General features: G+C 58.0%; 1 protein-coding gene across 1 annotated transcript; it reads right to left on the bottom strand.

Annotated features, from left to right (window-relative positions):
• Positions 1–514: 514 nt before the first annotated feature.
• LOC116788453 lies at positions 515–23,492 on the bottom strand. Its single transcript, XM_032691295.1, has 23 exons — positions 23,372–23,492; positions 23,066–23,130; positions 22,265–22,951; positions 21,933–22,081; positions 21,508–21,655; positions 21,099–21,286; positions 20,873–21,010; positions 20,476–20,590; positions 20,167–20,304; positions 19,760–19,936; positions 19,508–19,648; positions 18,477–18,625; positions 7,572–7,719; positions 3,679–3,866; positions 3,453–3,590; positions 3,061–3,175; positions 2,752–2,889; positions 2,319–2,495; positions 2,062–2,208; positions 1,802–1,903; positions 1,302–1,404; positions 958–1,002; positions 515–648 (listed from the first exon to the last, which is right to left on the bottom strand). Exons 1-23 carry the CDS (start codon positions 23,490–23,492, stop codon positions 515–517), a joined length of 3,651 nt encoding a protein of 1,216 aa, XP_032547186.1.
• Positions 23,493–26,950: the final 3,458 nt, after the last annotated feature.

Here is a 26,950-nt window from a genome sequence, read left to right as displayed (position 1 = left end):
CACGACACATGGTCTAGTAACCAGGGCAGTAATGGATCAAGGTTTGGACCTGAGGATCTCAGACTTCCCTTCCAACCTGGCTGATCCTGTGATTCTATGGTTTTATGATTCTTAAGCTAAGGGAAAAGGAAGGGAAAAACCTTCCTAATCTAAGGGGAAGGGGACAGACAAAACATCTTAACCTAAGGGGAAGGGGAGGGAAGAACCTTCTTAACCTAAGGGAAAGGGAAGAACCTTATTAACTTAAGGGGAAGGGGAGGGAAGAACCTTCTTAACCTAAGGGGAAGGGGAGGGAAGAACCTTCTTAAACTAAGGGGAAGGAAAGGGAAGAACCTTCTTAAGCTAAGGGGAAGGGGAGGGATGAAGTGTGGGTAGGAGATGGGAAGGGAAGGGAGGAAGCTGTCCATAGGGATGGGGAGGCCAGGAGCTGCCTGGTTTTGCCAGCTGGCCCAGTTGGGCCCAGCATCAGCTGCAGCTCCAGCTGCGCTGAGAAGCTGACTCGTCCCTTGGTCTTTCATTGCTGTTGGAGGGACGCTGGTTGTGTCGATGGAGAGGATGACTTTGTTACTGCCCGTCGAAAAGCGGACAAGGCTGCAGTCCGCATGGTGGAGTAGGAGGGGCAGTCATCTTCAGACATGACTTCAAGGGCTGGAAGAGAGAGGAATGGAGCCAAGGTCAGAGCCTGGATCTGTGGGGACTCCAGGAGCCCCTCCTGAAAGGCCATCCCAGCCAGTTTTGCCATGGCCAGGAGGGAGAAGGGGCCAACAGGATGAGCGGGAAGGTGCTGGCCCTTAATGTCCCCTGTGCCCCTGAAATGTGTCCCTGCTCTGCCCACAGCGCAACTTGTCCATGCAGGGAGCAGAGCTCTGTGCGGCCAGGGCAGGGATTGCAGCTCCATGCTCGGGGTCTGTGCTCCTCCCCGCCAGCCCCCAGTGAGAGCCCGCTGTCCTCACTCACCCTTCATGATGGGCTGCAGGTCTTTTGTGTGCCAGGCGGCAACCCCTGTGAACAGAGAGCGTGTCAGGGCCCCAGCGGCACAGCTCCACCCCAGTGGCGCTGCCAGCCCAGCCACACGGCCTCCTGGCCACACGGCCTCCTGGCCACACGGCCTCCTGGCCACACGGCCTCCTGGCCTTCTCGCATCGGGACACCAAAGGGCACGACTGGCAGAGGGCGGCAGCAGTCACCAGGGCACTCAGAGTTTCACAGCACATCCCTGGGCCGCATCCTGCTGCCGCTGCAGTAGCCGGGGCTGGGGCCGAGCTGCAGTGGGGGGGAGGGACCGCGGGCTTGTGGCTCACCCATGAACCTGATGGCCACCTCTCGCAGGGGCTGCTGTGGGCTCTGCAGGTAGGGCAGGGCCTGGCGCAGGTGCTCGTCCCTTCGGCTGACGTCCTTGTCCATCTGTAGAGAGCAGCAGGGCACAGAGGGAAGGGTTGGCTGAGGCTCTGCCCCTTGGCCGGGTGCTGCCTGCTCCCAGCACTGGCCTCCCCTGCCTGCACAGCCCTGAGGCCCAGTGGTGCCGGGCTTTGGAGGGAGCAGAGTTGCTCATGGGGAGCCACGGGGCCACCCTGCCCCACAGCCCAGCTGGGCTGGGGCTCCAGCAGCCCCCTGGCTCAGGGGCAGCAGAGCCTGGAGAAGAGCCCACACGGCCGAGGGAAGGGAGCAGCGTGTGGGGTGCAGGCCGGTGTCCCACAGCTGGGTGCAGCAGTGGGCAGGGGCACAGGGCCAGCCCCACACACTGGGTATTGGGACTGGGGGCTTGTCCAGCCTGGGGCTGGGTCTTTAGGGTGCTCCTTACCAGGCAATCGCAGAACTCCAAGTGCTGCTGTTTCCTCAGCAGCTGCTCAAGATCCCTTCTCTTGAGGAAACTTGCAGCACAAAGGAGTGTTTCCCGAGAGGCCTGCAGAGCAGCAGAGACCAAGACATGGCACTACAGCCCAGGGCACAGCACTTGCATCCCTGGGCCAAGGCCAGGAAGAGGATGGAGCTCGCCAGGCATCAGGACAAGAGGCAGCTGAGCCCCCTGCCACAGGGACACCAGAGCCCACAAGTGCTCACCTCTGCTACGCACTGGTTCTCATCATAGCAGTGGAAGAACAGCGGCACAGGGCTCTGCTGCACAAGTGTCTTTTGTCCCTCTTCTGCCAGAAAGTCCATCATTTCTCGGAAGAGACGAATGGAGAGCAGCCGCACGTGGCTGTTGTCCTGGTGTAGAAGAAAAGAAGGAGACCTCAGCATTGGCTGCTCCAGGCCCACCAGGCAGAGGCCTGAAAATCCACAAGGCACAAACTATCCTGGAAGCACCAGAACCTTACATTGTCAAAGAGTGATAGAAGTGCTTCAGCCAGCTTTGGGGCAGCGGAGCTGAACGCCTGAAGATCTTCATCCCGGAGCACGTTGAGGAACACTGAGAGGGTCATCCCGACCAGCTCTCCGTCTTCATGATGCAGCAACGCCAGGAGGCTTTCAGCCAGGCTGCAGACGCTTTCGGCCTGTGTGGAACACAGTGCTCTGCTGTGAAGTCCTGAACAGCTGCCCCACCAACAGCTCTCTGGTGGTGCAAATCCCATGCTGCTGCCACAGGGCCCAGAGGCCAAAGGCCTGTCCCACAGGGCCTGGGCAGCTGCACAGGGAGGCAGGAGAGCTGGGAGCAGCAGCCACAGCTCCCAAAGCCCAGTCAAGCCCAAGTGCCTGTGTTCCCCAGCCCCAGGCTGCCAGCGTGGCTTCAGCCAGATGTCCCCTTCTTACCATTGAGGGATCCACACTGAGAACCAGGAGGCCTCTGAGTGCCAGGCGACGCCTGTCTGGGCACTGGCTCTGCAGGTTCCTTGACAGGATGGGCAGGACCCTGTCGTGACATTTTCTCCCATCCAGATAGTCCAGGAGCTGGAAGGCAGAGAGCAGTGACGGGGTGCCCGGGTGGTTGGAACCTGGAGCTGCCCAGGGCTGGGCCCAGGCAGCAGCACAGGGCGCAGGCACCATCCCGGGCAGCTGCGGCTGTGAGAGGGCAGAGAGGGGGAGGCAGGCAGGCAAAGCAGCACTTGCCATCAGGCTCACCTCCACAAGGAAGGCCAGGGCAGGGAGCTCCCAGCGAGGCTGGTCCCTGCTGAGCAGCCCAAGCAGGTGGATTGTCATCTGGGAATGGAAGGGGACCAAGACACTGCGCATCTCCCTGTCAGGAGGAAAAACAGAGCCATCGAGCCTGAGCTGGGCAGGCAAAACTCTCCAAGGACTGAGTCACAGAGGCTTGGATTTTTCCCACCAGCCCTGGACGGAACAGGACAATTGGTGAAGTGGCTCCTCCTGTGCATCTGCCTCTCACAGTCTTTTCCAATCTGCTCTGCCATCTCTTGATGTCAAGGCCTTTGGCCCACGCCCACGGGGGCTGTGTGGGATGCCCCATGCCCAGGGAAGAGACAACAGGGGCAGTGGGGAGAAGGGTGTCTCACCTGGCCAGCAGCCCCACTGCATAGTGGTGGGTGTCACAGCACAGGAGTGTCTCCCAGCCACACTTGCGTTCAATGGCCACCACCTCATTCTCCCAGTGCAGGCGGCAGAGCAGGGCCTTCAGGGTCTGTACTGCAAACCTGTGTGCAGAGCAAAGGCCAGGTCATGCTGGGAGCCCTGGCCTCAGCCCCAAGGGCATGGGAGGGATAGAGGACTGGGATGGAGCACCTGTTGGGGTTGCTGGGAAGGCCATATTCCTCCTGGCATCCCCTCCAGAAAGTGCTGACCTCCTCTGGCATCTGCTCTGTGCTCATGAAAATTTGGAAGAGCAGAGCCACTAGAAGATGGGGGGCATAATTGATTACAACATCTTGGCACTCGGGCTCCTGGATGATCAGCCACAGTGCCAGGGTTGCCTGCAAGAAAACCACACAGAGACAGCACTCAGTGCGAGAGGTCCATGTGGTGGGGCTGGAGCATGGGAGGGAGAGGCCAGGGGAGACCCAGGGGGAGCAGCCAGCCTGGTGTCCCTGAACCTGCCCCTCAGCCACACTTGCAGCCCAATGCCTGAGGCAGGGAGATGCAGTGGTGGGGGAGGATGGAGAGTCACTGGAGAGGCGACCTGGGGAGGAGCAAAGGCCAATTCCAGAAACTCACAGCCAGGGCAAAGATGTCGTCTCCATCAGAAGTGGACACATTGTGCACTGGCCAGTCCTCAATCACTCCAAGCAGTGTTGGCAGCACCTTCTCCACTGTTGTTCCTGAGGAGGCGATGCTGCTCCACATCATTGCAGCAGCTCTGTGGAGTTAGAGCTCTGCATCAGGGGGGTCTCAGCCACAGCACCATAGCCTGGGCAGCTGTGGGGGCCCAGGTGACAGAGGCATGGTGCCTTGAGGGGTATGGAGGGCACATGGCTGTAGGATCAGGGGCTGACTGGCCAGGGCTGGGAAATGGAGGGACCAGAGTATCCTGGAACACTCCATCTCTCTGGTAGACCAGGTGAGACAGGCTCTAGAGGGTGATGGGTTGTAAGGGTTGGTGATCCCTGAGCCACCAAGGCAGCTGGGCCCTGTACCTGTCACATGCTGGGGCACAGCGCAGGAGAGTCATCACAACCTCATGAGGGTTTGTGTCAGCGAGTCTGCGGATGTCAATGTGCTGCCTGACATCTGGAGACACGTGGAAGGTGAGGCACTGGTGGATGTACCTCACGATGGCCGGCACCTGAACAGGGAGTGGGGGAGAGTTGGAGAGCTGCCACAGTGAGCAGGGTGCCCAGCTTTCCCCAAGAGTACAGCCTCAAAGGCTTACGGGGCCCAGCAGACCTAGTTTGAGGGGCCACAAGACCCCTGGCGGGCAGGAGCCCAGGCCACAGGCTGCTTGCCTGCTTGCTTCTGATTGTAGACACCTTTCTCCACTAAAAAGTTCAGATTGGAAGTTGTCTGGGGTTTCTGTGGTCAGGTCTTGGTAGCAGGGTTCGACAGGGGTGGCCTCTGTCAGAAGTTGCTCAAAGCTTCCCCCATGTGGCAGAGCCAATGCCTGCCGGCTCCAGGACAGAGCTGCCGCTGGCCAAGGCCAAGCCACTCAGGAATGATAGTAATGCCTCTGTGATGCCATATTTAAGAGGGGAAAGAAAATTCTTGTGCAGGTGCAAATTGCAGCCAGGGAAGAATAGAGTGAGCACATGTGAACCACAACACAGAAAGCAAGGAGGACGAGGAGGAACTCCAGGTGCTGGAGCTGAGGTGCCCCTGCAGCCCATAGTGCAGATCCTGGTGAAGCAGCTGTGCCCCTGCAGCTCATGGAGGAGCACCAGGGTGCAGAGCTCCCCCTGCAGCCTGTGGGGGAGCCCCTGTGGCAGTGGGTGGATGGTCAAAGGAGGCTGTGAGCCTGTGGGAGGCCCATGCTGGAGCTGGGGGCTGGCAGGGACCTGCAGCCCATGGAGAGAGCCCACGCAGGAGCAGGTTTCCCTGGCAGGACTTGTAGCCCTGTGGAGGACCCACACTGGAGCATCTTGTTCCCGAAGGCCTGCACCCCATGGAGGCACCTGGATGAGAGGCAGCCGAGCCCCCTGCCACAGGGACAGCAGAGCCCACAAATGCTCACCTCTGCCATGCACTGGTTCTCATCATCCCAGCGGAAGAATGGGACCAGGCTCTGGTGCACATCCGTCTTTCCCTCTTCTGCTGCCAACTCCATCAGCTCTCGGAAGAGGCGAATGGAGAGCAGCTGCACGTGGCTGTTGTCCTGGTGCAAAAGAAGACAAAAAAGACCTCAGTAATGGCTGCTCCAGGCCCACCAGGCAGAGGTCTGAAAATCCCAAGAGCAAAAAGTTTCCTGGCAGCACCAGAACCTTACGTTGTCAAAGAGTGGCCGAAGTGCCTCAGCCAGCTTTGGGGCAGCGGAGCTGAATGTCTGAAGGTCTTCATCCCGGAGCACATTGAGGAACACTGAGAGGGTCATCCCGACCAGCTCTCCGTCTTCATGATGCAGCAACTCCAGGAGGCTTTCAGCCAGGCTGCAGATGCTTTTGGCCTGTGTGGAACACAGTGCTCTGCTGTGAAGCTGCGCAACAGCTCTCTGGTGGTGCAACCCCACAGGGCCCAGAGGCCAAAGGCCTGTCCCACAGGGCCTGGGCAGCAGAAGAGGGAGACAGGAGAGCTGGGAGCAGCAGCCACAGCTCCCAAAGCCCAGTCAAGCCCAAGTGCCTGTGTTCCCCAGCCAGTTCCAGTGTGGCTTCAGCCAGATGTCCCCTTCTTACCATTGAGGGATCCACACTGAGAACCAGGAGGCCTCTGAGTGCCAGGCGACGCCTGTCTGGGCACTGGCTCTGCAGGTTCCTTGACAGGATGGGCAGGACCCTGTCGTGACACTCTCTCCCACCCAGATAGTCCAGGAGCTGGAAGGCAGAGAGCAGTGATGGGATGCCCAGGTGGCAGGAGCCTGGAGCTGTCCAGGGCTGGGCCCAGGCAGCAGCACAGGGCGCAGGCACCGTCCCGGGCAGCTGCGGCTGTGAGAGGGCAGAGAGGGGGAGGCAGGCAAGCAAAGCAGCACTTGCCATCAGGCTCACCTCCACAAGGAAGGCCAGGGCAGGGAGCTCCCAGCGAGGCTGGTCCCTGCTGAGCAGCCCGATCAGGTGGATTGTCATCTGGGAATGGAAGGGGACCAAGACACTGCGCATCTCCCTGTCAGGAGGAAAAACAGAGCCATTGAGCCTGAGTTGGGTGGGCAAAGCTATCCAAGGATTGACTCCAGGACAGAGGCCTGGATTTTCCCACCAGCCCTGGACGGAACAGGACAATTGGTGAAGTGGCTCCTCCTGTGCACCTGCCTCTCACAGTCTTTTCTAATCTGCTCTGCCATCCCTTGATGTCAAGGCCTTTGGCCCACGCCCATGGGGGCTGTGTGGGATGCCCCATGCCCAGGGGAGAGACAACATGGGCAGTGGGGAGAAGGGTGTCTCACCTGGCCAGCAGCCCCACTGCATAGTGGTGGGTGTCACAGCACAGCAGTGTCTCCCAGCCACACTTGCGTTCAATGGCCACCACCTCATTCTCCCAGTGCAGGCGGCAGAGCAGGGCCTTCAGGGTCTGTACTGCAAACCTGTGTGCAGAGCAAAGGCCAGGTCATGCTGGGAGCCCTGGCCTCAGCCTCGAGGGCATGGGAGGGATAGAGGACTGGGATGGAGCACCTGTTGGGATTGCTGGGAAGGCCATGTTCCTCCTGACATCCCCTCCAGAAAGTGCTGACCTCCTCTGGCATCTGCTCTGTGCTCATGAAAATTTGGAAGAGCAGAGCCATGAGGAGCTGTGGGGCATAACTTATCAGGTCCTCTTGGCACTTGGGCTCCTGGATGATCAGCCACAGTGCCAGGGTTGCCTGCAAGAAAACCACACAGAGACAGCACTCAGTGCGAGAGGTCCATGTGGTGGGGCTGGAGCATGGGAGGGAGAGGCCAGCGGAGACCCAGGGGGAGCAGCCAGCCTGGTGTCCCTGAATCTGCCCCTCAGCCACACTTGCAGCCCAGTGCCTGAGGCAGGGAGATGCAGTGGTGGGGGAGGATGGAGAGTCACTGGAGAGGCGACCTGGGGAGGAGCAAAGGCCAATTCCAGAAACTCACAGCCAGGGCAAAGATGTCTGTGTCATCGCCATCAGAAGTGGACACATTGTGCACTGGCCAGTCCTCAATTGCTCCGAGCAGTGTTGGCAGCACCTTCTCCACTGTTGTTCCTGAGGAGGCGATGCTGCTCCACATCATTGCAGCAGCTCTGTGGAGTTAGAGCTCTGGGTCAGGGGGGTCTCAGCCACAGCGCCATAGCCTGGGCAGCTGTGGAGGCCCAGGTGACAGAGCCACGGTGCCTTGAGGGGCATGGAGGGCACATGGCTGTAGGATCAGGGGCTGATAGGCCAGGGCTGGGAAATGGAGGGACCAGAGTGTCCTGCAACTCTCCATCTCTCTGGTAGACCAGGTGAGACAGGCTCTAGAGGGTGATGGGTTGTAAGGGTTGGTGATCCCTGAGCCACCAAGGCAGCTGGGCCCTGTACCTGTCACACGCTGGGGCACAGTGCAGGAGAGTTGTCACCACATCACAGGGGTGTGCCTCAGTGAGTCTGCGGATGTCAATGTGCTGCCTGACATCTGGAGACACGTGGGATGTGAGGCACTGGTGGATGTACCTCACGATGGCCGGCACCTGAACAGGGAGTGGGGGAGAGTTGGAGAGTTGTAAGAGCGAGCAGGGTGTCCAGCTTCCCCCAAGAAGTGCTTCTCTTCCCACCACAGAGTGCAGCCTCAAAGGCTTAGGGGGCCCAGCAGACCCAGCTTGAGGGGCCACAAGACCCCTGGGGCACTTGAGCCCTGGCCACAGGCTGCTTACTTGCTTCCGACTGGAGACACCTTTCTCCTGGAAAAAGTCCAGATTGGGAGCATCGGTGACACACTGAGTGGGGGTGGTGTCATCGTTTCTGATGCCCTCAGTCATGGCGTCACCCTCTGCCATGAGATCAGTTGGTTTGGTTTCAGCGTTGATTGTGTCCTGGGTCAACGCAGTCTCAGGCTTTGCTGTGTCATCCATCGGTGTCGTGGCTGAGCTTGATGTGCCATCAGTTGACATCGGTGGGCAGTCAGCCCGTGCCACGATATCAAGGTCGGAGCTGGTTCTGTCATCAGCGAAAGCGGTGTCAGGCTTTGCTGTGCTGTCCATTGATGCCCCGTCAGAGTTTGATGTCCCGTCAGTGGGCATCGGCGCCATGTCAGCCTTGGCCATGACATCAGTCGCTGCAGTGTCAGAGCCGATTGTGTCATCAGCCAAAGCGGTGTCGGGCTTTGCTGTGCAATGAGTCAGTTCGATGTCAGCCTTCACAGTGAGATCGGCCAGTGCGGTGTCAGGGTTGGCCGTGTCCTCAGTCACAGCAGTGTCAGAGATTTCCATGGGATTAATCGGCGCAGTGCTGACATCAGGCTTCTCCTTGATCTCGGTTGTCCTGGTGTCAGGCTCTGCCATAACCTCAGGTGCTGTGGTCCTGGGTGTTCTGCGCCGAATTCCCATGAATTTCAGAAACCTCTGCATGAGAACAAAAGGCAGGGAAGAGAGGGAAGTCGGACGGAGTGATCCACCAGCGGTGCCAGGCTGAGCAGGGACAGCAGGCCCAGCCCAGGGGGGGATGGCTGCAGGTACCTGAACTGCTCTGCGGAAACGGCCACGGGGGCGGTCCTGCTCCTCTGTCCGTTCCTGGCCTGGATCTGTCAAAGAGCGAGCGCAGGCAGAGCTGAGGGGCTGCAGGAGAGGCCAGGGAACACAGCCCAGCCCTGTGCTCCAGAGGCAGGGCCGGCCCTGGGGTGCCCAGCAGATGGAGCAGGGATGCTGGGGAGGTCAGCCTGGGCCCCTCTTCCTCCCTGCCTTTCCCTGGGCGTGTCCACGGGGAACGGGAAGGAGCCAAGTTGGCTGCAGCCCGCAGCCCTGTGGCCCAACTCCAGCACTCACCCTGCTGCAGGGGCTGGAAGTGCTGCATCTCCTCAGGTTGCTGTTCTGAGGCAGCCCCAGGGCCTTCTCTCTTCCTCTTCAGCCTGAGCAGCCTGCGCAGGCCGGAGCGTCTCCCCGCCATCCCACACGTTGACCTTGAGGGTACGAGAGACGCCTTGGAAAAGACCCTGGTTGCCAAGTCTCACAGAATGTCTTCAAGGGCACCTTCCCCAGTGAGTGGGGATGCCCGGGAAAAACTCCAGATCACAAAGTCGGGTGTTCTGGCCTCAAGGGCACCTTCCACAGGGACTGCAGGTGACTGAGTCCCGTGGTCTGGCCTCGAGAGCAACTTCCACAGGGACTGTAGGTGACCAAGTCCCGTGGTCTGGCCTCGAGGGTACCTTCCACAGGGACTGGTGATGCCCAGAAAAGTTCTGAGTCACCAAAGTCCCGTGGCCTGGCCTCGAGGGCCACTCCCACAGGGAGTGGGGAAGCCTCAGAAAAGCTCTGGGTCACCAACTCCCGTGGTCCGGCCTCGAGGGATCTTGCTATAAAAAGAACTCTCGGAAATGCTTCGGGTCAGCGACGAATGAGTTGGCTGCGAGGAGACTCCTCACAGCACCGCTCTCTCCCGTCCTGACCAGACGCGTGCTCCGAGCACTGTGGCGCGGCCGCGTTGACGACAAACACCTATATCAGGATGTGTCACAAAGGGCCCTTGGACACACTGCCCTCTCCCATCCCATTGACGACAGCCACCATGTCACAAAGGGCCCTGTGACACAGGGACACGTGCCCTGGGGCCTCCCCCATTGTGGCCAACCTGCCCCAGGTTGGAAGGAATGCATTCCCTAAAGCATCTGAGACAGCTGGACGTGAACTTTAGGAATGGCTCCAAAAAGCACCAAACACTCCCCTCCCGTGCCACTGCTTTGAGTCCTGGCAGGGATGGTGCCCGTCTCCTGCCCCAAAGACCTGCGCCCCTGGGGACTTCCCTGCCACAGGGCAGCCAAAGCCAACAGGCATTCATGGCTGTGCTCTTGCAAGGGGTTGTTGGGAGGAGCTGCTGCAGCAACTGCTGGCAAGGCTTGGCATCTGTCAGAAGGCAGAAACTGTGGCTCCTTGCTGGAACGATTTCTTCACGGAAATGATTACCTGCAGCACAAAAACATCTTTGCTGGGAAGGCACAGAAGAATCTGGCCTTTAATAAACCTAAATTCAGGAAAGCATTATTTCCCATTACTCAACACAGGCAGTTGAAAGAAGTGGCAAACTTTGCAGTTTAACTGAATTGGGAGGACCTGAGAACATCAAAGATTTGGAAGCTCGCTTCCCCTCTCAAACCTGCAAATCCTTTGCGTTCACATGGTCCATTGAGAGTCAATTTCAAAAACTAAACAGAAGCAAAAAAACTGGGCATGGTTGTTTGGTTTGCAAACAGTTTTCTATTAAGGGAAAAGAATAAAATAATTCTGCTAAAGGATAAAAACTCTCAAGGAACAAAAGTTCCCTCAGTGTTCCAAAAGCACCCCAAACAAGGGAGGATATGGCAAAAACACTAATCCTCCCTCTGGTGCAGAGAGCTGACTGGCCAGGAAAGCCTTTGAAGGGCTCTCAGCAAAGTAAAATCTCTATTGGATGATTTGGAGCTGAGAGAGCGAGTGCTCCAGCCTTTCTAAGGCCTTCCAACTCATCCTGTGGACACTCGGGTGCTTTAAAGCTCAGGCTGTCTTCAAATCTTGCCTGCAGCCATGAGCAAGTCCAGGTGAAGTCTTCCCAGAACTGTGGGCTGCCCCTGGTGGTCAGGGTGGATTCCACCCTGGTTCATGTGGACTCAAGGGACAGCTCTTAGTAAGGAGAGGCTGAAAGTGCCAAGTGACAACTAGTGATGCCCTTGAGAAGGGAGACAGGGGGCTTTTTTATTTGAAGGTGTCATGAAAGCAGTGGAGTGGTGAATCAAGACATGGAAGTGAGAGCAGATAAATAGATGACAGAAAGAAATGTTTCTTTTGGACCAGCTCACTGCTGTGGGATGGAGGAAGCCAAGAAGTTATGAATATTCGAAGGAGGGAAAATAAAACTCCCCAGAATGATCACAGTTCATGCTAAAATGCATTTCAGAAGGAACAGCAATGTCCCCCTCTCATAGGTTTGTCTGTTTTAAATTAACAAAACAAAACAAAATAAAACAGAAAAAACAACCCCAAAAGAAAACCCAGAAGAAAAGTGTTGAACATGGGAGGGGGAGGAGGTGGCTGGAGTGATTCACACACACAGAAGAGTAGCCCATAGCCCCATATTCCAAGCTAATTGGCTCAGAAGTCTGTGGGGGGGAAGGTGAGTTTTTCTCCTGGGGAAACTGCAACTTTTTACTTTATTGTTGCCCGGGACTCAGGGAGGGCGTGTGTGGAGAGAAAAAAGCTCCAGGTTTTCATCTCTGTTTTCCTCCAAGTTGCCGAGTTGCCTTGGCCCCTGCCCGCCTCTGTTTCTCTCACTGCCTGCCCTGCCCACTGCCCAGTCTGCCTCAGATTTCATCGGAGAAGCCAGTGCCGACTGCAAAGGAGCTTTGGAGGGAAAAGGCCGGCCCTGCCCTCCTCGGTTGCCGTGTGGGCACAGCTCGGACCCACCAACGAAGGGGGGTGTCTCCATTCGGCCCCTCACGGGAGCCGCCACAGCCCAGCAGCGCCCCCTGCCGGTCGTGCATAGAATTGCGCCAAAAGGCAAAAAGAACTGGATTTGTTTGGGAATTTGGGTGCAGGACCGTTGTTTGCTTTTGTTCTTTTTCTGTGCTACCTATACACATATATCCTTTAATAAAGGGCTGCTATTTTTTTTATTTCTCCACATTTCCTTGACTTGAGCCTCTTAATTTTGGATTTACAATTGCTTAGAGAGGGAAGTTTGGTCTTCCTCATAACTCGTCCTCCTCAGCAAACACTTCTGTCTTGTTAAACTGAGACATAATTGGCACCCAACGTGAGGCCCTGAGAGAGGAAAGGTGGAGAAGAAATAACTGCCTTTATGTGATTTACACATGTATTGAACCTGTAGGCACCATGATGCTTGGGGTTGTTCTTTCCTCTGCCACATAACCATGCCAAGAGGCCTGTCCCATCTGTCAGTTTGTTTCAGCTGAGATATTAAGACCCTTCTTGAGATAAGGACCTTCAAGTTTGTGCATTGGGTTTATGACGTGGTGAACTCAGCACCTGTGAGTCTCATTTGGAATATGTCCTCAAGGTTGTAGTCCTGCTCTAGCCTAAACTGCTTCCTTTGGGGGTGGACTTTGCTGAATGAGAGAAGTGGCTGAGGCTTTACCTCTCCACTGAATCGTGGACGGTGGCCAATGCTCTGTGGGGATGGTTGGATAGATGGAAGGAGGCCAATTGGAAATGCAGAGGGAAACCCATCTGGGCTGCTGCTATGTGTCAAGACATTGCCACCTGGGTAGAGAAGTTGATTGTGAGAGTCCACCATGTAGATGCCACATGCCCAAAAATGCTTGTCCCAGTGTGTGTGTGCCCACGGCGCAAGGGGCAAAAGCAAGGCAGGAGCGGGCCCGTGTGCTGCAGGGCTGAGGGTTTGTGCCGCTTAAGTTCCACACTGATGCATCTCAGGGGGAGAAAGTGAATGTTTATTAATCAAAGGAGAAGGGGAGGGCTGAAGCTTCTTAACCTAAGGGGAAGGGGAGGGATGAAATTTCTTAATCTAAGGGGAAGGGGAGGGATGAACGTTCTTCAACCACAAAGTGGCTGGAGAAGGTAATCAGGTGTTGGAATGGGCTGCCTAGGGAAGTGGTGTATTCTCTGTCCCTGGAGGTTTTTAAGATGAGATTGGATGTGGCACTTAGTGCCATGGTGTCGTGGGTTTACTCGTCCTTTCCCCCCTGGAACTGAAGGTGGTTGGTTCCACAGGGGTGGACTTTCTGATTCTCACCGGGAGAAGAACCAATAGAAAGCTTTAGCAATGCCTCTGTGAATTAAATATTTAAAAGGCTGGAAGAGAAGCTTATTGCACAGTAGAAACTGGAGCCAGGAGAGTGACGAGGGAGCCGCTGGGCCTGGGGGGGCCGAATCCCCCTCAGCCCTGGCCCAGGATGGGACGGGGTGGTGGCCATGACCCTTGGTCTGTGGCAGCTGCTGTCCCAGAGCAGAGAGGCCCCTGCAGAACCTGCGACCCGAGGAGGTGTGGATCGTACTTGGAGGGGTCCCCTGAGAGCTTGCTCCCCTGGAGGGACCCCACGTAGCAGGGAAAAGACTCAGAGCTTTAACTCCCTGTAAGCCGTGGTGAAGATGATGGTGGAGCGGGTTGTCCCCCAACAGCCCATGAAGGACCATGGGGGATGCACAGACCCCTCACACCCCCATAAAGAGAGACTTTAGCTATGACCCTGAGAGTTCTCCTCCTGCGTTGATGCAAGGGGCCAAAGGGTGGTTGAAAAGTGGATTTAATACTGTGTATTTTCTGACTTGTTAGTTTTTATCCTGTTAGCAATAAATTTGAATATTATCCTCCTGTTGAGTCTGTTTTGCCTGTGTGAACCTCTCTCAATCTTTAGCAATTTTTGGGAGGGTTTGAATCCAGCCAGAGTAAACCCACGACACATGGTCTAGTAACCAGGGCAGTAATGGATCAAGGTTTGGACCTGAGGATCTCAGACTTCCCTTCCAACCTGGCTGATCCTGTGATTCTATGGTTTTATGATTCTTAAGCTAAGGGAAAAGGAAGGGAAAAACCTTCCTAACCTAAGGGGAAGGGGACAGACAAAACATCTTAACCTAAGGGGAAGGGGAGGGAAGAACCTTCTTAACCTAAGGGGAAGGGGAGGGAAGAACCTTCTTAAACTAAGGGGAAGGAAAGGGAAGAACCTTCTTAAGCTAAGGGGAAGGGGAGGGATGAAGTGTGGGCAGGAGATGGGAAGGAAGGGAGGAAGCTGTCCATAGGGATGGGGAGGCCAGGAGCTGCCTGGTTTTGCCAGCTGGCTCAGTTGGGCCCAGCATCAGCTGCAGCTCCAGCTGCGCTGAGAAGCTGACTCGTCCCTTGGTCTTTCATTGCTGTTGGAGGGACGCTGGTTGTGTCGATGGAGAGGATTACTTTGTTACTGCCCGTCGAAAAGCGGACAAGGCTGCAGTCCGCATGGTGGAGTAGGAGGGGCAGTCATCTTCAGACATGACTTCAAGGGCTGGAAGAGAGAGGAATGGAGCCAAGGTCAGAGCCCGGATCTGTGGGGACTCCAGGAGCCCCTCCTGAAAGGCCATCCCAGCCAGCTTTGCCATGGCCAGGAGGGAGAAGGGGCCAACAGGATGAGCGGGAAGGTGCTGGCCCTTAATGCCCCCTGTGCCCCTGAAATGTGTCCCTACTCTGCCCACAGCGCAACTTGTCCATGCAGGGAGTAGAGCTCTGTGCAGGCAGGGCAGGGATTGCAGCTCCATGCTCAGGGTCTGTGCTCCTCCCCGCCAGCCCCCAGGGAGAGCCCACTGTCCTCACTCACCCTTCATGATGGGCTGCAGGTCTTTTGTGTGCCAGGCAGCGACCCCTGTGAACAGAGAGCGTGTCAGGGCCCCAGCGGCACAGCTCCACCCCAGTGGCGCTGCCAGCCCAGCCACACGGCCTCCTGGCCACACGGCCTCCTGGCCACACGGCCTCCTGGCCACACGGCCTCCTGGCCTTCTCGCATCGGGACACCAAAGGGCACGACTGGCAGAGGGTGGCAGCAGTCACCAGGGCACTCAGAGTTTCACAGCACATCCCTGGGCCGCATCCTGCTGCCGCTGCAGCAGCCGGGGCTGGGGCCGAGCTGCAGTGGGGGGGAGGGACCGCGGGCTTGTGGCTCACCCATGAACCTGATGGCCACCTCTCGCAGGGGCTGCTGTGGGCTCTGCAGGTAGGGCAGGGCCTGGCGCAGGTGCTCGTCCCTTCGGCTGACGTCCTTGTCCATCTGTAGAGAGCAGCAGGGCACAGAGGGAAGGGTTGGCTGAGGCTCTGCCCCTTGGCCGGGTGCTGCCTGCTCCCAGCACTGGCCTCCCCTGCCTGCACAGCCCTGAGGCCCAGTGGTGCCGGGCTTTGGAGGGAGCAGAGTTTCTCATGGGGAGCCATGGGGCCACCCTGCCCCACAGCCCAGCTGGGCTGGGGTTCCAGCAGCCCCCTGGCTCAGGGGCAGCCTGGAGAAGAGCCCACATGGCCGAGGGAAGGTAGCAGCGTGTGGGGTGCAGGCTGGTGTCCCACAGCTGGGTGCAGCAGTGGGCAGGGGCACAGGGCCAACCCCACACACTGGGCATCGGGACTGGGGGCTTGTCCAGCCTGGGGTTGGGTCTTTAGGGTGCTCCTTACCAGGCAATCGCAGAACTCCAAGTGCTGCTGTTTCCTCAGCAGCTGCTCAAGATCCCTTCTCTTGAGGAAACTTGCAGCACAAAGGAGTGTTTCCCGAGAGGCCTGCAGAGCAGCAGAGACCAAGACATGGCACTACAGCCCAGGGCACAGCACTTGCATCCCTGGGCCAAGGCCAGGAAGAGGATGGAGCTCGCCAGGCATCACGACTAGAGGCAGCTGAGCCCCCTGCCACAGGGACGCCAGAGCCCACAAGTGCTCACCTCTGCCACGCACTGGTTCTCATCATAGCAGTGGAAGAACAGCGGCACAAGGCTCTGCTGCACAAGTGTCTTTTGTCCCTCTTCTGCCAGAAAGTCCATCATTTCTCGGAAGAGATGAATGGAGAGTAGCTGCACGTGGCTGTTGTCCTGGTGCAGAAGAAAAGAAGGAGACCTCAGCATTGGCTGCTCCAGGCCCACCAGGCAGAGGCCTGAAAATCCACAAGGCACAAACTATCCTGGTAGCACCAGAGCCTTACATTGTCAAAGAGTGGCCGAAGTGCCTCAGCCAGCTTTGGGGCAGCGGAGCTGAACGCCTGAAGATCTTCATCCCGGAGCACATTGAGGAACACAGAGAGGGTCATCCCGACCAGCTCTCCGTCTTCATGATACAGCAACTCCAGGAGGCTTTCAGCCAGGCTGCAGACGCTTTCGGCCTGTGTGGAACACAGTGCTCTGCTGTGAAGTCCTGAACAGCTGCCCCACCAACAGCTCTCTGGTGGTGCAAATCCCACGCTGATGCCACAGGGCCCAGAGGCCAAAGGCCTGTCCCACAGGGCCTGGGCAGCTGCACAGGGAGGCAGGAGAGCTGGGAGCAGCAGCCACAGCTCCCAAAGCCCAGTTAAGTCCAAGTGCCTGCATTCCCCAGCCCCAGGCTGCCAGTGTGGCTTCAGCCAGATGTCCCCTTCTTACCATTGAGGGATCCACACTGAGAACCAGGAGGCCTCTGAGTGCCAGGCGACGCCTGTCTGGGCACTGGCTCTGCAGGTTCCTTGACAGGATGGGCAGGACCCTGTCGTGACATTTTCTCCCATCCAGATAGTCCAGGAGCTGGAAGGCAGAGAGCAGTGACGGGGTGCCCGGGTGGTTGGAACCTGGAGCTGCCCAGGGCTGCGCCCAGGCAGCAGCACAGGGCGCAGGCACCATCCCGGGCAGCTGCGGCTGTGAGAGGGCAGAGAGGGGGAGGCAGGCACGCAAAGCAGCACTTGCCATCAGGCTCACCTCCACAAGGAAGGCCAGGGCAGGGAGCTCCCAGCGAGGCTGGTCCCTGCTGAGCAGCCCAAGCAGGTGGATTGTCATCTGGGAATGGAAGGGGACCAAGACACTGCGCATCTCTCTGTCAGGAGGAAAAACAGAGCCATCAAGCCTGAGCTGGGTGGGCAAAGCTCTCCAAGGACTGAGTCACAGAGGCTTGGATTTTTCCCACCAGCCCTGGACGGAACAGGACAATTGGTGAAGTGGCTCCTCCTGTGCATCTGCCTCTCACAGTCTTTTCCAATCTGCTCTGCCATCTCTTGATATCAAGGCCTTTGGCCCACGCCCACGGGGGCTGTGTGGGATGCCTCGTGCCCAGGGGAGAGACAACAGGGGCAGTGGGGAGAAGGGTGTCTCACCTGGCCAGCAGCCCCACTGCATAGTGGTGGGTGTCACAGCACAGGAGTGTCTCCCAGCCACACTTGCGTTCAATGGCCACCACCTCATTCTCCCAGTGCAGGCGGCAGAGCAGGGCCTTCAGGGTCTGTACTGCAAACCTGTGTGCAGAGCAAAGGCCAGGCCATGCTGGGAGCCCTGGCCTCAGCCCCAAGGGCATGGGAGGGATAGAGGACTGGGATGGAGCACCTGTTGGGGTTGCTGGGAAGGCCATATTCCTCCTGGCATCCCCTCCAGAAAGTGCTGACCTCCTCTGGCATCTGCTCTGTGCTCATGAAAATTTGGAAGAGCAGAGCCACTAGAAGATGGGGGGCATAATTGATTACAATATCTTGGCACTCGGGCTCCTGGATGATCAGCCACAGTGCCAGGGTTGCCTGCAAGAAAACCACACAGAGACAGCACTCAGTGCGAGAGGTCCATGTGGTGGGGCTGGAGCATGGGAGGGAGAGGCCAGGGGAGACCCAGGGGGAGCAGCCAGCCTGGTGTCCCTGAACCTGCCCCTCAGCCACACTTGCAGCCCAGTGCCTGGGGCAGGGAGATGCAGTGGTGGGGGAGGATGGAGAGTTGCTGGAGAGGCGACTTGGGGAGGAGCAAAGGCCAATTCCAGAAACTCACAGCCAGGGCAAAGATGTCTGTGTCGTCATCATCAGAAGTGGACACGGTGTGCACTGGCCAGTCCTCAATCACTCCGAGCAGTGTTGGCAGCACCTTCTCCACTGTTGTTCCCGAGGAGGCGATGCTGCTCCACATCACTGCAGCAGCTCTGTGGAGTTAGAGCTCTGCATCAGGGGGGTCTCAGCCACAGCACCATAGCCTGGGCAGCTGTGGGGGCCCAGGTGACAGAGCCACGGTGCCTTGAGGGGCAGGGAGGGCACATGGCTGCAGGATCAGGGGCTGACTGGCCAGGGCTGGGAAATGGAGGGGCCAGAGTATCCTGGAACACTCCATCTCTCTGGCAGACCAGGTGGGACAGGCTCTAGAGGGTGATGGGTTGTAAGGGTTGGTGATCCCTGAGCCACCAAGGCAGCTGGGCCCTGTACCTGTCACACGCTGGGGCACAGTGCAGGAGAGTCATCACAACCTCATGAGGGTTTGTGTCAGCGAGTCTGCGGATGTCAATGTGCTGCCTGACATCTGGAGACACGTGGGATGTGAGGCACTGGTGGATGTACCTCACGATGGCCGGCACCTGAACAGGGAGTGGGGGAGAGTTGGAGAGCTGCCACAGTGAGCAGGGTGCCCAGCTTTCCACAAGAGTACAGCCTCAAAGGCTTACGGGGCCCAGCAGACCTAGTTTGAGGGGCCACAAGACCCCTGGCGGGCAGGAGCCCTGGCCACAGGCTGCTTGCCTGCTTGCTTCTGATTGTAGACACCTTTCTCCACTAAAAAGTTCAGATTGGAAGTTGTCTGGGGTTTCTGTGGTCAGGTCTTGGTAGCAGGGTTCGACAGGGGTGGCCTCTGTCAGAAGCTGCTCAAAGCTTCCCCCATGTGGCAGAGCCAATGCCTGCCGGCTCCAGGACAGAGCTGCCGCTGGCCAAGGCCAAGCCACTCAGGAATGATAGTAATGCCTCTGTGATGCCATATTTAAGAGGGGAAAGAAAATTCTTGTGCAGGTGCAAATTGCAGCCAGGGAAGAATAGAGTGAGCACATGTGAACCACAACACAGAAAGCAAGGAGGACGAGGAGGAACTCCAGGTGCTGGAGCTGAGGTGCCCCTGCAGCCCGTGGTGCAGATCCTGGTGAAGCAGCTGTGCCCCTGCAGCTCATGGAGGAGCACCAGGGTGCAGAGCTCCCCCTGCAGCCTGTGGGGGAGCCCCTGTGGCAGTGGGTGGATGGTCAAAGGAGGCTGTGAGCCTGTGGGAGGCCCATGCTGGAGCTGGGCGCTGTCAGGGTCCTGCAGCCCATGGAGAGAGCCCACGCAGGAGCAGGTTTCCATGGCAGGACTTGTAGCCCTGTGGATGACCCACACTGGAGCATCTTGTTCCCGAAGGCCTGCACCCCATGGAGGCACCTGGATGAGAGGCAGCCGAGCCCCCTGCCACGGGGACAGCAGAGCCCACAAATGCTCACCTCTGCCATGCACTGGTTCTCATCATCCCAGCGGAAGAATGGGACCAGGCTCTGGTGCACATCCGTCTTTCCCTCTTCTGCTGCCAACTCCATCAGCTCTCGGAAGAGGCGAATGGAGAGCAGCTGCACGTGGCTGTTGTCCTGGTGCAAAAGAAGACAAAAAAGACCTCAGTAATGGCTGCTCCAGGCCCACCTGGCAGAGGTCTGAAAATCCCAAGAGCAAAAAGTTTCCTGGCAGCACCAGAACCTTACGTTGTCAAAGAGTGGCCGAAGTGCCTCAGCCAGCTTTGGGGCAGCGGAGCTGAATGTCTGAAGGTCTTCGTCCCGGAGCACATTGAGGAACACAGAGAGGGTCATCCCGACCAGCTCTCCGTCTTCATGATGCAGCAACTCCAGGAGGCTTTCAGCCAGGCTGCAGATGCTTTCGGCCTGTGTGGAACACAGTGCTGTGCTGTGAAGCTGTGCAACAGCTCTCTGGCGGTGCAACCCCACAGGGCCCAGAGGCCAAAGGCCTGTCCCACAGGGCCTGGGCAGCTGCACAGGGAGGCAGGAGAGCTGGGAGCAGCAGCCACAGCTCCCAAAGCCCAGCCAAGCCCAAGTGCCTGCGTTCCCCAGCCCCAGGCTGCCAGTGTGGCTTCAGCCAGATGTCCCCTTCTTACCATTGAGGGATCCACACTGAGAACCAGGAGGCCTCTGAGTGCCAGGCGACGCCTGTCTGGGCACTGGCTCTGCAGGTTCCTTGACAGGATGGGCAGGACCCTGTCATGACACTCTCTCCCATCCAGATAGTCCAGGAGCTGGAAGGCAGAGAGCAGTGACGGGGTGCCCAGGTGGCAGGAGCCTGGAGCTGTCCAGGACTGGGCCCAGGCAGCAGCACAGGGCGCAGGCACCATCCTGGGCAGCTGCGGCTGTGAGAGGGCAGAGAGGGGGAGGCAGGCAAGCAAAGCAGCACTTGCCATCAGGCTCACCTCCACAAGGAAGGCCAGGGCAGGGAGCTCCCAGCGAGGCTGGTCCCTGCTGAGCAGCCCGATCAGGTGGATTGTCATCTGGGAATGGAAGGGGACCAAGACACTGCGCATCTCCCTGTCAGGAGGAAAAACAGAGCCATTGAGCCTGAGCTGGGTGGGCAAAGCTCTCCAAGGATTGACTCCAGGACAGAGGCTTGCATTTTTCCCACCAGCCCTGGACAAAACGGGGATGTTTTGGGATGTAGCTCCTCCTGTGCATCTGCCTCTCACAGCCTTTTCTAATCTGCTCTGCCATCCCTTTATGTCAAGGCCTTTGGCCCACGCCCACGGGGGCTGTGTGGGATGTCCCATGCCCAGGGGAGAGACAACATGGGCAGTGGGGAGAAGGGTGTCTCACCTGGCCAGCAGCCCCACTGCATAGTGGTGGGTGTCACAGCACAGGAGTGTCTCCCAGCCACACTTGCGTTCAATGGCCACCACCTCATTCTCCCAGTGCAGGCGGCAGAGCAGGCCCTTCAGGGTCTGTACTGCAAACCTGTGTGCAGAGCAAAGGCCAGGTCATGCTGGGAGCCCTGGCCTCAGCCCCAAGGGCATGGGAGGAATAGAGGACTGGGATGGAGCACCTGTTGGGATTGCTGGGAAGGCCATGTTCCTCCTGACATCCCCTCCAGAAAGTGCTGACCTCCTCTGGCATCTGCTCTGTGCTCATGAAAATTTGGAAGAGCAGAGCCACGAGGAGCTGTGGGGCATAACTTGTCAGGTCCTCTTGGCACTTGGGCTCCTGGATGATCAGCCACAGTGCCAGGGTTGCCTGCAAGAAAATCACACAGAGACAGCACTCAGTGCGAGAGGTCCATGTGGTGGGGCTGGAGCATGGGAGGGAGAGGCCAGGGGAGACCCAGGGGGAGCAGCCAGCCTGGTGTCCCTGAACCTGCCCCTCAGCCACACTTGCAGCCCAGTGCCTGAGGCAGGGAGATGCAGTGGTGGGGGAAGTGACCTGGGGAGGAGCAAAGGCCAATTCCAGAAACTCACAGCCAGGGCAAAGATGTCTGTGTCATCGCCATTAGAAGTGGACACATTGTGCACTGGCCAGTCCTCAATTGCTCCGAGCAGTGTTGGCAGCACCTTCTCCATTGTTGTTCCTGAGGAAGCGATGCTGCTCCACATCATTGCAGCAGCTCTGTGGAGTCAGAGCTCTGCATCAGGGGGGTCTCAGCCACAGCACCATAGCCTGGGCAGCTGTGGGGGCCCAGGTGACAGAGGCATGGTGCCTTGAGGGGCATGGAGGGCACATGGCTGTAGGATCAGGGGCTGACAGGCCAGGGCTGGGAAATGGAGGGGCCAGAGTGTCCTGGAACACTCCATCTCTCTGGCAGACCAGGTGAGACAGGCTCTAGAGGGTGATGGGTTGTAAGGGTTGGTGATCCCTGAGCCACCAAGGCAGCTGGGCCCTGTACCTGTCACACGCTGGGGCACAGTGCAGGAGAGTTGTCACCACATCACAGGGGTGTGCCTCAGTGAGTCTGCGGATGTCAATGTGCTGCCTGACATCTGGAGACACATGGGATGTGAGGCACTGGTGGATGTACCTCACGATGGCCAGCACCTGAACAGGGAGTGGGGGAGAGTTGGAGAGTTGTAAGAGCGAGCAGGTTGTCCAGCTTCCCCCAAGAAGTGCTTCTCTTCCCACCACAGAGTGCAGCCTCAAAAGCTTAGGGGGCCCAGCAGACCCAGCTTGAGGGGCCACAAGACCCCTGGGGCACTTGAGCCCTGGCCACAGGCTGCTTACTTGCTTCCGACTGGAGACACCTTTCTCCTGGAAAAAGTACAGATTGGGAGCATCGGTGACACTCTGAGTGGGGGTGGTGTCATCGTTTCTGATGCCCTCAGTCATGGCGTCACCCTCTGCCATGAGATCAGTTGGTTTGGTTTCAGCGTTGATTGTGTCCTGGGTCAACGCAGACTCAGGCTTTGCTGTGTCATCCATCGGTGTCGTGGCTGAGCTTGATGTGCCATCAGTTGACATCGGTGGGCAGTCAGTCCGTGCCACGATATCAATGTCAGAGCTGGGTCTGTCATCAGCGAAAGCGGTGTCAGGCTTTGCTGTGCTGTCCATTGATGCCCCGTCAGAGTTTGATGTCCCGTCAGTGGGCATCGGCGCCATGTCAGCCTTGGCCATGACATCAGTCGCTGCAGTGTCAGAGCCGATTGTGTCATCAGCCAAAGCGGTGTCGGGCTTTGCTGTGCAATGAGTCAGTTCGATGTCAGCCTTCACAGTGAGATCGGCCAGTGCGGTGTCAGGGTTGGCCGTGTCCTCAGTCACAGCAGTGTCAGAGATTTCCATGGGATTAATCGGCGCAGTGCTGACATCAGGCTTCTCCTTGATCTCGGTTGTCCTGGTGTCAGGCTCTGCCATAACCTCAGGTGCTGTGGTCCTGGGTGTTCTGCGCCGAATTCCCATGAATTTCAGAAACCTCTGCACGAGAACAAAAGGCAGGGAAGAGAGGGAAGTCGGACGGAGTGATCCACCAGCGGTGCCAGGCTGAGCAGGGACAGCAGGCCCAGCCCAGGGGGGGATGGCTGCAGGTACCTGAACTGCTCTGCGGAAACGGCCACGGGGGCGGTCCTGCTCCTCTGTCCGTTCCTGGCCTGGATCTGTCAAAGAGCGAGCGCAGGCAGAGCTGAGGGGCTGCAGGAGAGGCCAGGGAACACAGCCCAGCCCTGTGCTCCAGAGGCAGGGCCGGCCCTGGGGTGCCCAGCGGATGGAGCAGGGATGCTGGGGAGGTCAGCCTGGGCCCCTCTTCCTCCCTGCCTTTCCCTGGGCGTGTCCACGGGGAACGGGAAGGAGCCAAGTTGGCTGCAGCCCGCAGCCCTGTGGCCCAACTCCAGCACTCACCCTGCTGCAGGGGCTGGAAGTGCTGCATCTCCTCAGGTTGCTGTTCTGAGGCAGCCCCAGGGCCTTCTCTCTTCCTCTTCAGCCTGAGCAGCCTGCGCAGGCCGGAGCGTCTCCCCGCCATCCCACACGTTGACCTTGAGGGTACGAGAGACGCCTTGGAAAAGACCCTGGTTGCCAAGTCTCACAGAATGTCTTCAAGGGCACCTTCCCCAGTGAGTGGGGATGCCCGGGAAAAACTCCAGATCACAAAGTCGGGTGTTCTGGCCTCAAGGGCACCTTCCACAGGGACTGCAGGTGACCGAGTCCCGTGGTCTGGCCTCGAGGGCACCTTCCACAGGGACTGTAGGTGACCAAGTCCCGTGGTCTGGTCTCGAGGGCACCTTCCACAGGGACTGGTGATGCCCAGAAAAGTTCTGGGTCACCGAAGTCCCGTGGCCTGGCCTCGAGGGCCACTCCCACAGGGAGTGGGGAAGCCTCAGAAAAGCTCTGGGTCACCAACTCCCGTGGTCCGGCCTCGAGGGATCTTGCTATAAAAAGAACTCTCGGAAATGCTTCGGGTCAGCGACGAATGAGTTGGCTGCGAGGAGACTCCTCACAGCACCGCTCTCTCCCGTCCTGACCAGACGCGTGCTCCGAGCACTGTGGCGCGGCCGCGTTGACGACAAACACCTATATCAGGATGTGTCACAAAGGGCCCATGGACACCCTGCCTGTCCCATCCCATTGACGACAGCCACCATGTCACAAAGGGCCCTGTGACACAGGGACACGTGCCCTGGGGCCTCCCCCATTGTGGCCAACCTGCCCCAGGTTGGAAGGAATGCATTCCCTAAAGCATCTGAGGCAACTGGATGTGAACTTTAGGAACTGCTCCAAAAAGCAGCAAACACTCCCCTCCTGCACCTGCTCATGGCAGCAGAAGGAGCCCCCTCGGGAGAAGTCCGGGCTGTGGCCATCTAAACAGGGGGCTGTGACACAGAGGAGACACATGTGGGCAAGGGCACGAATGCTGCTCTGACCCCTTTGGCCACGGCTGCACTGAAATCAGCAGCAACTCATTTGCCTTCCCATGATCCATTGAGAGTCAATTTCAAAAACTAAAGAGAAGCAAAAAAACCCGGCATTGTTTGGTTTGCAAAGGGTTTTTTATTAAGGGATAAGAATAGAATAATTCTGGTAAGGGATAAAAACCCTCAAGGAACAAAAGTTCCCTCAGTCTTCCAAAAGCACCCCAAACAAGGGAGGATATTGCAAAAACACTGATCCTCCCTCTGCTGCAGAGAGCTGACTGGCCAGGAAAGTTTTGAAGGGCTTGAAAATACAAACTGAAATCTGTATTGGATGATTTGGAGTTGAGAGAGCGAGTACTCCAGCCTTTCTCAGGCCTTCTCACTCATCCTAGGGACACTCAGGTGAGGTGCTTTAAAGTTCAGGCTGTCTTGTAATCTTGCCTGCAGCCATGAGGGAGTCCTGGTGAAGTCTTCCCAGAACTGCGAGTTGCCCCTGGTGGTCAGGGTGGGTTCTGCCCTGCTTCATATGGACTCCAAGGGACAGCTCTGAGTAAGGAGAGAGAGGACGAAAGTGCCAAGTGACAACTAGTAATGTTCTTGAGAGAGGAGATGAGGGGCTTTTTCATTTGAGCCTGTCATGATAGCAGAGGAGTGACAAGACACAGAAGTGAGAGCAGATACACAGAGGATAAAAAGAAATGTTTCTTTTGGACCAGCTCACTGCTGTGGTATAGAGGAAGCCAAGAAGGTAGGAATATTCAAACCAGGGAAAAATAAAACTACCCAGAATGATCACAGCTCGTGCCAAAATGCATTTCAGAAGCAACATCAATGCCTCTCCCTCCCAACCCCCAGTACCCTCCCTCATCCAAAAGCCCCCAAAGAACTAAATCTTTGAGTCTTTGAAGAGAAAGAAGTACTCTGTATTTACTTGGCCATACCTGTTACTTGGCCAGAGCTGTTAAAAGGTCTGGAGCTGGTCACTGCTGGACACAAGATCCCGGAACGTGTGGCTGGATTTTGTATGTTTTGGCAATTTCTAAGTTGAAGCCTGTGTTCTTCCCCAAGCTGAGCTGTCCTATCTGAGCTCCAAAAAATCTTCCACACTTCTTTTCTCTGGCTAATAGGGACAGATCAAGGAACTTAAAAGCCTTGGAAGAAGCCCTCTCAGAAGTCTGCTAAAAGACGCTACACATTTTTCTGGCAAAAGGGTTGCTTCCCTGTGAGGAACGATAACATTGCTGAAGCTGTTCCACCTGCTCTCTCCAGAGGAGGCAATGGGAAGCCCCCTGCTCTGTCTGAGGCTGGAAGGAGCCTTGGCTTGGTGCTCCTGCAAAACTTGTAGCTCTCAAAGAAGAAAAGAGCATGGGCAAGGGGGCAAGGAGGAAAGGGGGTGGCAAACCAGGGGCACTCTGCTCTGGCCTGAGTAGAATAGGAAAGATGAAGGGTTGAGGTGAGAAGAGTGGTCTGGAAAAGGACAAGAAAAGAAAAAAGAAAAGAAACACATGCCTAGAAAAGGCTGCAAGCTCTCAGCCAGCCTCGGCACCATCCAGCTGCAGCGGGGACATTCAAAAGACCACATCTTAGGCAGTGCAACCTCACCGGGATGATGTCAGCCAAACAGTGCCACAGGGAAAGCAGGACTTCCTTGTTCCCTACCCAGTTCACCCCATTTTGCTGTGAACTTTGCAAAGCAATTCCAACTTTCTTCATTCCAACTTTATTAGATGCCATCAAAGCCCCCAAGAAACGCGCCCCAAAACAAAGCCTGCACGCCGAGTGCCAAAATCCTTAATCAGCTGCGATTAATGCCCAATCGGCAGAGCTGTTCCAAGAAAGTTTTCAGAGGCCGAGCCAGCCCATCCCGATGCGCTCCTCCCTGCGGGCGGCTGGGGCAGCGCTGCCCTGGGTCACCGCTCTGGCCGTGCAGGCGGCGACCTGCCGCAGGTCGGAGCAGGGGCAGGCTCAGCCCTCGCCGGGAGATGCGGAGCGGCGGCTTTGGAGCCCGGCGGGCGGCGCGGAGCTTTGTCCCGGCCTTGCCAGCGGCTGTGCGGCCCCGCCGCGCTTCTCGGGGCTGGGCAGCGGCTCCTCCCGGCGGCAGCTCCTGGCTCCTGCCGGCCGGGCCTGGGCTAAAGCGGGGCGGGACGGGAGCGAGCCGCGCCGGGCGCCCGCCCGTCCCCAGCCCGGGGCCGCCCCCGCGGCTCCTCCCCGCCCGGCACCGCCCCACGCTCCGGTGTGCCCGAGCCGAGCACAGCCCAGCCGAGCTCAGCCCAACCCAGCCCAGCCTAACACAACACAACACAACCTAACCTAACCCAACCCAGCCCAACCCAACTGAGCCGCTCCCCCTGGGCAGGAGGAGGCCGGGCCGGGCGGCGGAGCGGCTGCGGGAGGCGGGCGGTGCGCGGCGGTTCCGCAGCTCCGGCATGGCCCGGGGGCGGGCGCGGTGTCGCCGCTCGGCCCCTTGAGGAGGTGCTGCGGGGCTGCTGCCGGCGCGGCAGGAGAGGCTGGGTGCGTGTCCCGGCGGGAGAGCGCTGTGGCTGTGCTCCGGGCTCCCGGCGGGGCGGGT

The sequence above is a fragment of the Chiroxiphia lanceolata genome, chromosome 6 (assembly GCF_009829145.1).
Source record: "Chiroxiphia lanceolata isolate bChiLan1 chromosome 6, bChiLan1.pri, whole genome shotgun sequence".
NCBI classification, from domain to species: domain Eukaryota; kingdom Metazoa; phylum Chordata; class Aves; order Passeriformes; family Pipridae; genus Chiroxiphia; species Chiroxiphia lanceolata.
Note: the sequence above shows the minus strand (reverse complement) of the source record. Positions and strands in the feature narration are given on the sequence as shown.